Here is a 12,710-nt window from a genome sequence, read left to right as displayed (position 1 = left end):
ATGTGATGTAAAGTGCAGATGTAACCAGCTCCATGGAAGCTCTCACTCGTGGACGTCTGCTTGAAGCATGATCCCGGATCTCCTCTCCTCTCCCCGGGTTCTGTCTCACTACATCTCCCACCGCCTCCGTGTGCACAGCCCCCCCTGCGTGACACCACGCATTTCACGCACGGGAGAGCCGGAGTGGGTCGGGTCTGTGTTTACTTCCGGACTCGGATTTAGCCTCCGCTCAGACAGCAGCAGCCCCAGTGGTGGTTCAGGCTGTCAGCTAGCACGGAGCCACACCAGGCTGCAGGACAGAGGTGACAGGGTCGACCGGCGGCTCCCCACCGACACACCAGCCTCTGCAGACCGGACACCGGGCGGACCTCCGCTCCCCTCCCCGCCTCAGAGTCACCCGGTGCTGGGCTCCAGCCTCCCGCTAACACGCCGACCGGACCGGGCTGCTGCCGCTCTGTGATCCCCGCGAGCCGCGGATCAAAACAAGCACGATCACTCAAAGTTTAAGCGGCGTTTCGCATACGACCGACCCGGGATCCGGCACCTGGGAGCCAGCCACGGGCCCCGGGGGGACAGCGACGGGACTCGGGGGACAGCGACGGGACTCGGGGGGGGTCCAGGCGGCCAGGGCAGCGGGTGTGGTGGCTGGATAGACCCGGGGCTCTCCTCCAGCTTCTGCCGGATTTATCCCCTGCCGGCTAACGTTAGCTCCGCTAGCTGCACCCAGCACCATGGACTGGCTGATGGGGTGAGTACACACGGCTAGCATGCTAAGCTAACATTAGCTCCGCTAGCCTGCTAACGTCTGACAGGTCCAAGTGCGCAGCCCGCTGATCCACGGCCCCGGGGCTGACACCGCCGGGGTCCGCGGGGGACGGGTGCACCATCGCGTTGGACACTGTTCGATTCCCACTTTGACGCGTTAATCTGCCTCTTTAAGCGGGTAGCGTGTTGCCTAGCGTAGCGTTAGCATACGCGATGCTAGCTCGGAAGCGAAGCTGGGCAGCGGCAGAGGGACACAGTGTTACCCCCGGAGCAGGCGGCTTTTTCGGGCACCTGTGTGGCCCGCGGGTAGCTGTTCGGCCGGAGAACATTTATGTGTTAAGGGGCTTATTCATAGGAATGGTTGCACATCAGATGGGCTGACGGTACCCGCCTGTCACTGTGGCTAACCCGGCTCTACCCGGTTAGAGTTTATTTCCTGTGCAAGGTGCGCCGGGGTACTGGAACTAGCGTTAGCATACATGCTAACCGGCTTAATGAGCCGGATTTGGGGAAATGACAGATGCTCCTGTGTCAGAGAGAGATCACTGATGGAGAACATGTCTGTCATACCTGAAGGATGAACACACACACACACACACACACACACACACACACACACACACACACACACACACACACACACACACACACACACACACACACACCGTGGTTAGAGGTTAATCTTTGTGATATTCTGGACTTGATGTTGCAGGTGACACAAGCTGATGAAGCTGTTTCCTCACTTTATTCTGTTGTGGTCCATGTCAGGAGTGTGGTGGCCGTCCCCAGTGGACAAGAGGGACGATGTCTCAGATTGACACCTGCTCTGAAGCTGTGACATCAGTAACCTCCCAAAGGCTAAGTCTGGAATCGTAGACCTTACATGAGTTATCGAAGCATTGGCCATGCAAACATTGAAGCCACTGGATTGTCTTGTCAGAACGAAACCTGAGTTTGCATGAAAGGAATCACAGTGCTTTCTCATGCACATCAGTGCTTTAAAGGGATAGTTCACCCCAAAATGAAAATTCCCTCTTTATCTGCTCACCACTATGCCGATGGAGGTGGTGGGTGTTTGACTTTCAGGTGTAAACACAACATGACTCCATACTTCTCCTGTGGTGTCATCCAAGTGTCTGCAAGCACAGACATTGAAATTCACACCAGTAACTAGGAGGAGGACAACAGCGGGTAAATGACGCCGTTTCGAGTTGAATTTGAATGTGGAACTCCTACAGTGTTTTGTAGATTCAAGCACTTCACCCACCACCTCCATCAGCATAGTGGTGAAGAGATAATGAGTGACTTTTCATTTTTGGGTGAACTACCCCTTTAAGCTTTCATTTCACCCTGTGATGCTTCATTCTCAGGCACAGACTTGGACTTGCACAGACAGGTGTGTCTCTGTGACATTATTATGTTATATTTCCTGGCTCCTTATCAGGTCCCACTTTTAAAAGCAGCTCGGGGTCTAGGAAGGGTGGAGGCCTCCCGTCGGGGGTGTTGCTTCACATGGTGACATTTTGGCTGAGAGATAACCAAGCAGGCCCCAACCAGGCTACGAGCCAGCTGCCACCATTGCTTCTTATGGGTGCCGTTATTGGCCCCAGCGGCTGGTCTCTTGATTCACAGGATATCTGAGAAACTACTCTACAGACTTACAGTAGAAGTTTGATTAGAAAACTCTTCACTATATCTGCAAGGTGTAAGAGTTGTCCAGTGTTTTACCCACACAGAGTTTTCACCGTATCTACACAACAGCCTTTAACCCTAAATATTATATCTCTGTATGAGATATTAAGCTGAAAATGTAAACACGTTTTTGGTATTTCTATGCATATCCTATTTTTCTGCAGCTTTTTGTGTCACACTTCTTCCTTGTTCTTCCTTACTTTTAATTACCCCCCCTTTTAATTAATGCTGACACTTGTTTTCTTGGTTTTGGTAACTGGTTCTTGCATTGACTTGTCTCAAGTTGCATCAGTTCTCTCCGTTGTAAATGGGATCAGTTTGTCCTCACCTCCTCTGCCATTTTCACTGAGTCATCCACATCAAATAATAATGTCTTTGCCCCAACAGTTTGCGGCGTCAGATCTAAACTGGTTTGCTCAGTGATCTGTTTGGAATTCAAGAGCAACACCCAGTTACTTCTCGGCATTAAAGGAGCCGATGAGAGTGAAAAACCAAGTTTGAGTTAAGAGGAGGCCCCTGTATGAGTTTGACAACAGCCATGATAACCATTAATGTTAGTGAATGAAGTAGGTATTAAGTCGCAAATCAGTTTTGTATGGACTAAAACCCTCTAAGTAAATCAGTGTCAAGTCCTAAAAGCTCCCACTTGAAACATGCTCACTCATGACAAGGACAGAAAGGTATGGCGTGTTACTACTGTCAAGTCTGTCCATCGAACTGTCACCCATCAATCAGGCTTGTGCGTGTGGAGAGTTTGTGTTTACCTGCATCTTAAAGGAGCACGTTGTGTACCGGGTGTGGTTTGTATGTGAAGTAAATGCTTCGGGAGCGAACAGAGAATGCGTCCACTGACAAAGCGGAGGCCATGAATGAGTTAACCAACCGTGTAATAACTGAATAGAGACCCACGCTGAAGGACGGCTGCTGCCTGGACGTATGGAGGGAGGAAAGAGAGAGAGAGAGAAAGGGCCTGATGATGATGATGAAGGAGGAAGGAGAGATGGCGTGGTGAGACCAGCTGATTTGGGGAGAAGTGTGCAGATGTAAAGAGAGAGAGGGAGAGATGGGATGGAAGAAGGTGAATGAAAGAGGAGAGATGAGGTGTGGTTGTCTCGATCTTATTGGATGGAGGAATTGGACATGATTTTGACCAATAGATGGAAAAGAGGGCTTGGATGGAAGGGGATAAAAATGTTCTTGATGGAATAGTTGGTTTTAAATGAAAATAGAGGATATTAGCAGGTTGGGGAGGGATTGTGGTGTAGTTTATAGAAACGTCTCTGTTTTAGCACCTTTAAACTGTAGTAGTGTGGATGTAGCCTGAGGTCTATAGTAGATGAGTAGCCCATGACGACCTGCTAATGGTGGATGGACAGAGAAGATGTGGAGACAGCGATAAGCAGCAATATCTTTTTCTGCAGGAGGCCTCAGAAGAACACTTCTCTACATTTGTGTGCATAACCTGTGTGCTCGCCTGAAACAATGCAAGTCAGAATGTGTTAGTGCACCACACACAGCCCGGCCTGTGTGTTTATTTTGGATGGAGCGCATTATTTCAGAGCCCAGTGACCTCATCTGTCCGGACTCAGAATCAGACAGGATGCTAAATCACTGGGGAGATGTGCGATGCCTAACTGCGTTTCTTCCTGCTGGGTGAAATGAGCAGGCTTTGACAGATGTTTAATCCCCTTTTGCTTTTGAGTGATGGATTGGTAATGCCGAACGAAGCGAGAGAGGGAGACAGAATGGAAACTGCAGCAGCTAAGTGGAGTGTTGTTTTTCGTCTGCCCGACCCGACCTGAGATCTAATGTACACTTATCTCGCCCTGCATCACCTGAGACCTAATGGTATATAGGGAGAGTATCATTATCCTGCATCTTTGGAGTAGTGCTGGTAATAATATGGAAGATTCCAGTAATGAGGGGCTCTATCGTCTCATTTCTATTTCATTAGAAGATTTTAGTTTTGTTTTATGGTTTTGGACAGCTGTCGGCATTCGCAGACTTAAAGGGAACACGGCCGTAAAGTCCACCAGTCTGCTAGTGCTGTCCGGACGTTAGGATACATCCCAAACCATGGCCATCCCAAGCTACACAAATATGTGTGCCGCATTGAAACTGCCCAGGAGCACAGTAGCCTCTATAATTCATAACTCTAAGAGGTGTGGCACAACCAGGACTCTTTCTTGAGCTGGCAGCCTGCAAGGCCAAATCTGAGAAACCAGGGCAGAAGGGCAAGGCTAATAAAAGAAGTGAAAGTTAAGCACCCAGATTGTGAGAAACAAGATTCTGTGGTCTGGTGACATTAAACCCTGTGGCTTCAGGTCTGGAAGAAAGCAGACATGACACTTTGCTGTCCTCACGTCTGAAGTACCTTCCAAACTTGTGAAGAAGTTGACATCTGATATATTTTTCTCCCTCATCTCTCTCCGCAGTGTCAGGTGACTGGTTTGATAAAGGATAGAGAAGGGGAATTCACAAGAATCGCATATAGGCTGAACTTCCTCCGCGGTGGGAAACGTCTATTTGCAGTGTTACCACTCATATCTAAAACAGAAGTGTGTTCTGGTGTCTTACAGGTGTGAGTGTTCTCACATTGTGATAAAACCGTAGGGACCTTTCACACTTGAGTTTACTGTGGGATTCAATATTTTTGCTTCTCCTTATTGGACACAAAGAACACCACACCAAAAATGATGTCTTTCAAACAGACTATAAATATATCCAAACATTTCAGTACGTCATTCTTAGAAATGTCCTATTACCCTTTTTTAGATATGAACTGATGTCATATGAACCCAAACATGGGAAACTCAGGTGATGAAGGTTGAAGAGACAGTTTAACCTTTCACACATGCATAATGCAGCAGGAGGTTCTCTGCACCGACGCGTTCACAACAGCATCCAATCCTCCACATTATTCAGGCGAGAGGTGGTGAAGCCAGGTGCAGCAGGCAGAGGCAGGAAGTGATGTATTAACTCCGCTGCAGAGATCATGTGATCATGTTTACAACTGCTGTCGGCTCTTTTGACATTGTCTATGACGTCTCGCTCGTGGTGAAACCAGCGGTGGATCCCCTTCTACTATCACTCTTCGACTTCTACTGGATTTCTACGGACATTACACCAGGAGGTCAGGCGGAGATAGGTCTGCAGAAACTTCAGAATATCTCTGGAGAAAAGTCAGAGGAACTGCAGAGCTCAGTGCTTGTCTGAAAGCAGCTATAGTTTGTGTTTTTGTTTGTACATATTCCCAATAGGGATTTTGCATACTGCAACCGTGTCCTCACACAACCCCAGTGCCTTTTTTCCATCTCCTGCACTTAGTCTCAGCCCAGATGGTTGCCTCCGTTGCCCGGTGTGCAGAAGCAGGGCTGATAATAGACTGTGACACATGAGCAGACCTCATCCCAAACCAGTCACCTGCTGCAGAGTATAAACTAACCAGGGCTGTCAGTGTGTTTACCAGATCTAGACTAGGGAGGAGGCCTTTATCAGCTTTGTAATCCCTCACAGTGTGGCTCTGCTACGGTGTTTGTTTTTTGGGCCTGACCTGAGGGCCGGGCAGCCGTCTGACCAGCAGTGAAACAACCATTAACCTCCTCATTACTGTGATGCCAAGAAGAGCCTCTGTTGGCTTCCTGTGTTTCAGAGCCGACGGTGAGAATCTCCTCTCTATTAACAATCAATTTATTATCTGGCACTAAAGTTGCTTTATGACTAAACACTCAATGCAGCACAGGCCAAGATTTGTAAAGCCATTCAATCCGGCCGAACCTTCAATGTGCTGTAACGTGGCGTGTTTTCACAAATTCACCTCGTGTTGTGAGTGGCAGAAAGCCCAGCATCTCCACACACACCACACACACAGGACACCAAACCCCGGGAAAAATTACTCCATGGTTCACATCAGTTGTTTTGCAAAAGTGACGTCCTTTGTCTGACGGTGTTCGGTACATAAATTATTCATAAACAGTCTAAGTTCTCAGTCAGTAAAGGACGTCAGTTTATGGCAGATATTTAAGATTTAATGAACTCCAGCACTGGACGAATTTAAACCAGTGTGGTTGCCCTGTACCTGCTGAGAACTGAGTGTCTCAGCTTTTTGGATTTTTGTTTTCCTTTGTGAACATAAAAATGTCACATCTTCATGTGCTGCAGGACAATGCATCGCTTCTAATGCATCGCTTCTAACTCTACAGGGATTAATATACATATCTTTCTCTTCACTGGTTTACACGCCTCAGTTTCCAGTTGGAGCTGAGATAAACTCTGCCCTGCTTTGATGCAGCTGGACCGTGGCCTGGGGTTTCAGCGGCAGGCTTCAGGCCACTCTACCGTGATGTGCTGCCGTGCTGAGGGATTGGCTGGATGACAGGGAGGCTAGTTGGTTTGTTTACTCCCCAGAAAAGGGCATTTTAGTCACTTTCCACCCTCCTGACTCCTCAGTTTGTGTCGCCCCCCTCCTCCACACACACACACACACGAAAACATCCTCTCTCTCTCTCCCCCTATGGGAAGCTGATGTGCAGAGACATTTGCGTGCTTGGCTGCTGCCTGAGTTGGACCGTTGAGCCTCAGCTCTCTCAGAGAGACGTTTCACAACAGAGGCTGTAGCCGGGTGGTAGCTACATATTAGGAGCTGTGTATGTAGGAGGGTCGGCTTTATGCTGTGCAAAGCCCTTTTTTCAGACGTGACCTACGGGTAAAATACGGAGAATTGGCCTTTTACACATGTAATGTACAACGCAGCAGGAGGTTCTCATCAGCATGAAATCCTCCGCATTTTTCTGGCGAGAGGCGGAGCAGCCGGGTTCAACAGACATGGGCAGGATGTGATGTATTAACTCTGCTGGGGGTATCACATGATTTTCTTGACAACACAAAGACATCGGTGTCGGCTCTCATCACCACAAACTGTCTTGGCATCTTCGTCAGTGTTGCATCGACTTCTCCTGGATTTCTACGGACTTTATACTAGGAGGCTAGGCAGAGAAAGTCCACACATGCACCTCCAGAGAAAATACGGAATGTCTGAAAGTAGCTTAACATTGCACAAGCATGCACTTTTTGTGTGCTGGCCTCATGTCTTTGGGTTAGGGACCATGGAAAGCAGAGCTGAGTCTAAACAAACATGTCCTTACCTCCCCTCTTTGACCTCTGCCCCTGTGTCGTCATCTTGGAGCAACAGTAGCAGATTCTTCAGCTCCCTCAGAAGCAAAAGAGAGCAGAAAGTGAGCAGCAGGGCCACAGCCACACTGTAAAAGGTCAGCTGTCATAGTTCAGAGGTATCAATGAGTTTGGGTTTCACATGAAGGGGACACCTACAGCGATCTGGTAACAGCCAGGACCAGCAGCCCTGACGTAGACACAGAAAGATCACACAGCTACACACCTCTTTTGAAATTGCTGGCATCTAAAGAAAAGCTTTGAAAGCTTTTCTCGAGCTTGAAGTCACAATACTGTATCATGGAGGGTTTCAGTGTGCATCATTCAGGGAGATATAAAGGCTCTATTGAGAACCTTTTTGGGAGGCAAATAGCCAGTGGGTACAAGAACATACACAGACAAACTCCTGAGTAAATACTGCTGTTCTCTGGGGTTTGCCTCCCGAGACGCCGCTCTACTTCCCCGTCTCGCCTTCCGATTCTCCGAGGCAGCGACAGGGAGAGGCCCAGAAATGAACGTGATACCAGAGTGACTCAGCATTCTGCCTTTCACTGAATATGCATAAGTGGATAATTGGAGAACCTAAATGCACGCGTGGCTGTATTAAGCACTTTTCCTCAACACTGGAGATGAGAACTAGGTGTGGTGGGTTTTGTCTTTTTAGCAGCATGTTTAAGTGAGGATGAGGCTTCAGAAGCCAAAGGACAGTGCACGCTGTGTGAGTGTGGTGCAACCTAATACTGTGGTGGATCAAGAGGCTGCAAATGCAACCAAACTTAATACCTGGAGCTGGCTGTGCTTGTGAAGCTTCCTCCCCCACTCAAATGGGTCTTGACCCGTTCAAAAGCATGAACAGCCTGCACTTCTCTGTGTCAACAGCACAGATTGCTGACATTTAACCTACAGCCTTTGATACACATAGTAAATCTCATTTTTATACAATGTGACCATATAATATTATCTGCCAAGGAGGTTAAGAGTCTGCCTCAGTTTGTTGATCGTTGTTTGTTTGGTCAGCAGGATTATGCAAAAACGACTAAACTGATTTCCATAAAACTCGTGGATGAGACGTGTTAGGTTGGTACAGATTCAGAAAGACTTTCCAATTTCTGTAGAGGGGAGTTTTTTTTGACATTTTCCCCAATTGAACAAGGAACAATGTATGACTCTTAATAAAACAAATCAGGCATATTTAGGGGACGGATATCTATTACTTTGTACAATTCAGTGTGTCTTTATATAATTGAACAGGGTTGTTGGGCCTTCGTGGAGCTATTTGATCTACTCAGGGTCATTCTTATTGAAAAATATATATAATATATTGATACATTTATTTAGTTGCTCTCCCTTTCACAAGATATTCTGCTCGTCCGGGCCACACTGTTGTGTTACTGCTGGCATGGCCAAGGTCGTCAGTGAGTGTGTTTCCTCTCTCACATGGCAGGAGAGCGGCACCATGCTGTGACTGTGTTTACTGTTTCGTAACACTCCAGGCAGCCCTGCCCACTGCAAACAACTGGCACTGCCATCGGATGGAGAGAGCAGGATGAAGGAGGAGGGGTGGGGGGGTAGAGAAAAGACTGACAGAGAGCAGGAACAGTCATGACTAATCAGCTGCCTTTTCTCTCCATCTCTGTCTCTGTCCCTCTCTCAAATTCTCGTCCTTTGTTATGGGTCAAAACAGAATATTTGATCCCTAAACATGTTATTTAATTTCAGCCCAACGTTTCCACAATGATCCTGGACTCCACTGTGTTCTCCAGTGGCAGGAGGACTGGCTGCCACAGGCCTGGGAGCTGGTCCTTTTCTGTCAGAGAGTATCAGAGTCATACAGCGCTGCGGGCTAGAGCTGTCTTAAGATCAGCTAAAATAAGTTGCAACCCCCTGCAGAGGGATTTCGGCTTGTTGTTGTTGCCATCCACCCACACAGGACGCCCTGCAGAACAGTTGGCTGCATTCTTTCTTTTTTTTTAGATTCAGTTTAAGCTGCAAATTACATGTGATGGTACCACTCGTCTTTAAAAACAAAAGAATGTTTAATCTGTTGGTTTACATGGAGGCTTTCAATAGATTTCTATGTTCCTCATGTATTTTATCTTTTATCTTATGCCACCATTTTTATGCCATTTTATTTCATCATGAAAGGGGCACATTCTTAATGTTTTTTTTGTAAATGTGTCATTTTGATAACCACACAAATAATTATCACGAGTAAACAAACCTAATTTCTATTGAAAGGGGTCAACCTGTTCAATATCCAAACCTGAACTAATGTCAACATAATACAATGTTTATCTGGCTTCTGATGGGCTATGCATTTATTTTTTGTCTTTCCTGACATCCCCAAATTGCTTTAACTGGCTTGATGAGGAGGAAGAGCAACGGGAGAATGTAGAAAGTCTGGGTGAAGATAAAGGGACTGAGGGAAATGATGGTGGCACAGAGGCGACGGATGAGATATGGAGATAAATGGGAAGCAGCAGTGTGGATCAGAGAGCTAGATTAGAAACGGCAGAGGTCTGCAGCGGAGGACAGAGAGGGAGGTTGAGTTTGGAGCCGTGTGCTGGTCAGAAAAGAAAAATTCAACTGAAGGATGGAGAAATTAAAACACTTGGAATTCCCTCTTGAGATCCTGCGTCGATTCTTTTGATTCCCAAAGCCTTTAAACCAAGATTTGAATGTATGCCCAGCACATCATTAGCTCCTCATTTAACCACTGAGATAAGAGGCCCTAATTTGTTTTGGAGGAGGACGCCTTCATTCTTGGTGATTTTATTTCTATGTGGCCGGCACTGCTGGGCAAGGCTTCCAGTGAGCTGGTAAATCTGTGCAGAGCCGGTGGGCTGCTGGCACCGCTATAAGCTAGCTAGGTTTGTCCTTGGTGGCTGAGGCTGGGCCACTTGGCCGGTCTGAACTGTAATTGGATTAGAGATCTCTGCATCAAGCCAAGTATACGCACACACACCTTCGAGAACCAAATTCATCACGGTGCTTAAGGCTCTCTACCTCCTCCCGCCTCAATTCCTGTACTTTCTCCGCTCCTCAGCATTCTGCTATTTTCTATATCCCCCATTTAATCAGGGGCCGGCCTCCTTTCCCTCTCAGCTGGTTTGTGTATGTGTAGGTGTGTGAACACAAGTGCGTGTTTCTGGATCAGCCCTGTACCATGGTACCCTCTCTAAATGGGATTACAGGAGTTGCAGCGGAGGCCGTGCTGACAACACCCTGGAGAAAAAGAGCAGGAGAAACGTGCAGTTAATGAAGTGGGCCCCCCCGTACTCAGCATGATGGATGTGAATTTGATGTGCCCGGAGTGAGAGAGCTGCTCTTGACCTCCTTTTCAATAGTGAGCTTCCTGTTTAGCAGCTTCAGACAAGAAGAAGATGATGATGTAATGGGTGATGTGCTTCCATATCGGTTTGCAAAAACTTAACTGGTGAAAAGTTTCCTTCACTTTACCAAGAACTGGAATAAAGCTTGTGATGAGTTGTGACAATTTGTCTCAACTCCAAAGTGAACTGGATACAGCGTGTGGCTTATTCTTGTTTGTCTGTTTCACTCGTGTGATTCAACTGATACTCTCTTTGTGAGTGAAAGAGCGGGGGGGGGAGCTCAGTTCCCAGGTCGTCGCCAGTGCCAGTAAACAGGAAATGAAATAAAAACAAAAGCTACAGTGACAAACGGCCTTAATTTCTCTGCCAAGGAAGACATTATTTACTGAAGGATGTCAACACTCTCTGAAACACTCGAGCAGGAGGTGGTGAAGTGTGTGCGACAGGTTCAAGCAAGAGACTGATGTCACTTAAGATGAGGCATGAAGGAAGTGAGGGGACCAGAGTTCAGCAGCGAGCAGGAAGAGAAACAAGAGAACAAGCATCTTTCCCCGCACTGTCTTTCGTGTGTTTTAGTACATGCACATGGGCATAAACACAAATGCATGTGGCTGCGGTTGGTGGGAGAAGTTAAAAAGCAGCGAGGCAGTCAGTAAAGATTAGAGGGAGACAGTGATGGAGGTCGCTTAATAGCTGACAGGCCGGCGGCGGTATGACCATATGTTTCATATGTGTCCTCTGACAGTCCTGTTACATGGCTCTGATCTGCACATATGGCCAGTACCTCAGCTTCGTGACTGTGAAGGTACAGAGCCGACAGCATGGGGACATGGAGGGAGAGGAGGGTGGGGGGACAGCTTTGACATGGACTCACTTGAGGTTTCAAGACGACTCTACCTCTCAGCAAGGGAAATGACTGCAAGTTTTTCAGGCTTTAGACATGAAATTACAAAATTGGTGTGTTTTAGAGTAACAAGTTGAAATAACAAATATTTTTCTCTGGGAATAATTCATGGACCTGAATGGAAAGAGATCCAGTATGTTGTGTGGATTGATATCTGCGGTTTTGTGCCATTTGGTGCGTCTTGATTGAATGAATAGGGACTGTTTGGTTGGTGGAGGTGTTAGAAGGTGTTAACATTGCAGCAGCGTTTTCTTGTCTCGCACATCAACATGTCTACATCTGCAGATCAAACACCGGCTCCCTCGAGGATGATCAAGTCTGCTAAACATGAGCCTGTGAGTTTTAGAGTGCTAGAGTCCAGCTCAACGAGGTGCTTCACTTCTAAATAAAGGGTTGTGGAGGAGGAGGGACGTGTTTTTTTGAATTTGGAATGAAAGCAAAAGGAGAGAACAGAAAAGGAGCAGGCGCTCTGGGTCGTCTGGTTCACGCTGCCGGGTAAGGGTCACTGTTTGGGAGCTGCAGACTGGGCCTCCCAGGATTTGGGCAGAAGAGCTGGAGGCTGGACACAAGACACCCAACTGAGTATTTGACCCCTGTAAGGCCTCTGCTATCCCCTGGAGGAAGTGTGTGTGTGTAAACACTGATAAGTCCAACTGACTGAGGGTTTACAGAGGCGCACGTAGGGGAGCATGCTCTGGCTGTGTGCTGTCCTCTTCACACACACACACACTCATACACACAAACACACACACTGCACCACCGTCAAGGTCACGCACACACAGCTGTCTGGCATGATGTCACAACTCTGACCTTTTCCTCTTGTTGTGTGCTTCCAGTGGTAGACCTGC

General features: G+C 47.5%; 1 protein-coding gene across 1 annotated transcript in view; it reads left to right on the top strand.

Annotated features, from left to right (window-relative positions):
* Positions 1–615: 615 nt before the first annotated feature.
* Positions 616–12,710, top strand: part of mob2a (MOB kinase activator 2a) — a 56,862-nt gene continuing 44,767 nt past the window's right edge. Inside the window, exon 1 of the mRNA XM_061076199.1 lies at positions 616–748. Within this exon, the coding sequence (XP_060932182.1) occupies positions 732–748 (17 nt within the window). The 5' untranslated portion in view covers positions 616–731. The remainder of the gene's footprint in view (positions 749–12,710) is intronic.

This window comes from Limanda limanda, chromosome 8 (genome assembly GCF_963576545.1).
Source record: "Limanda limanda chromosome 8, fLimLim1.1, whole genome shotgun sequence".
Classification (NCBI taxonomy): domain Eukaryota; kingdom Metazoa; phylum Chordata; class Actinopteri; order Pleuronectiformes; family Pleuronectidae; genus Limanda; species Limanda limanda.
The sequence above is the reverse complement of the archived record's forward strand: the minus strand, read 5'-3'. Positions and strand labels throughout refer to the sequence as shown.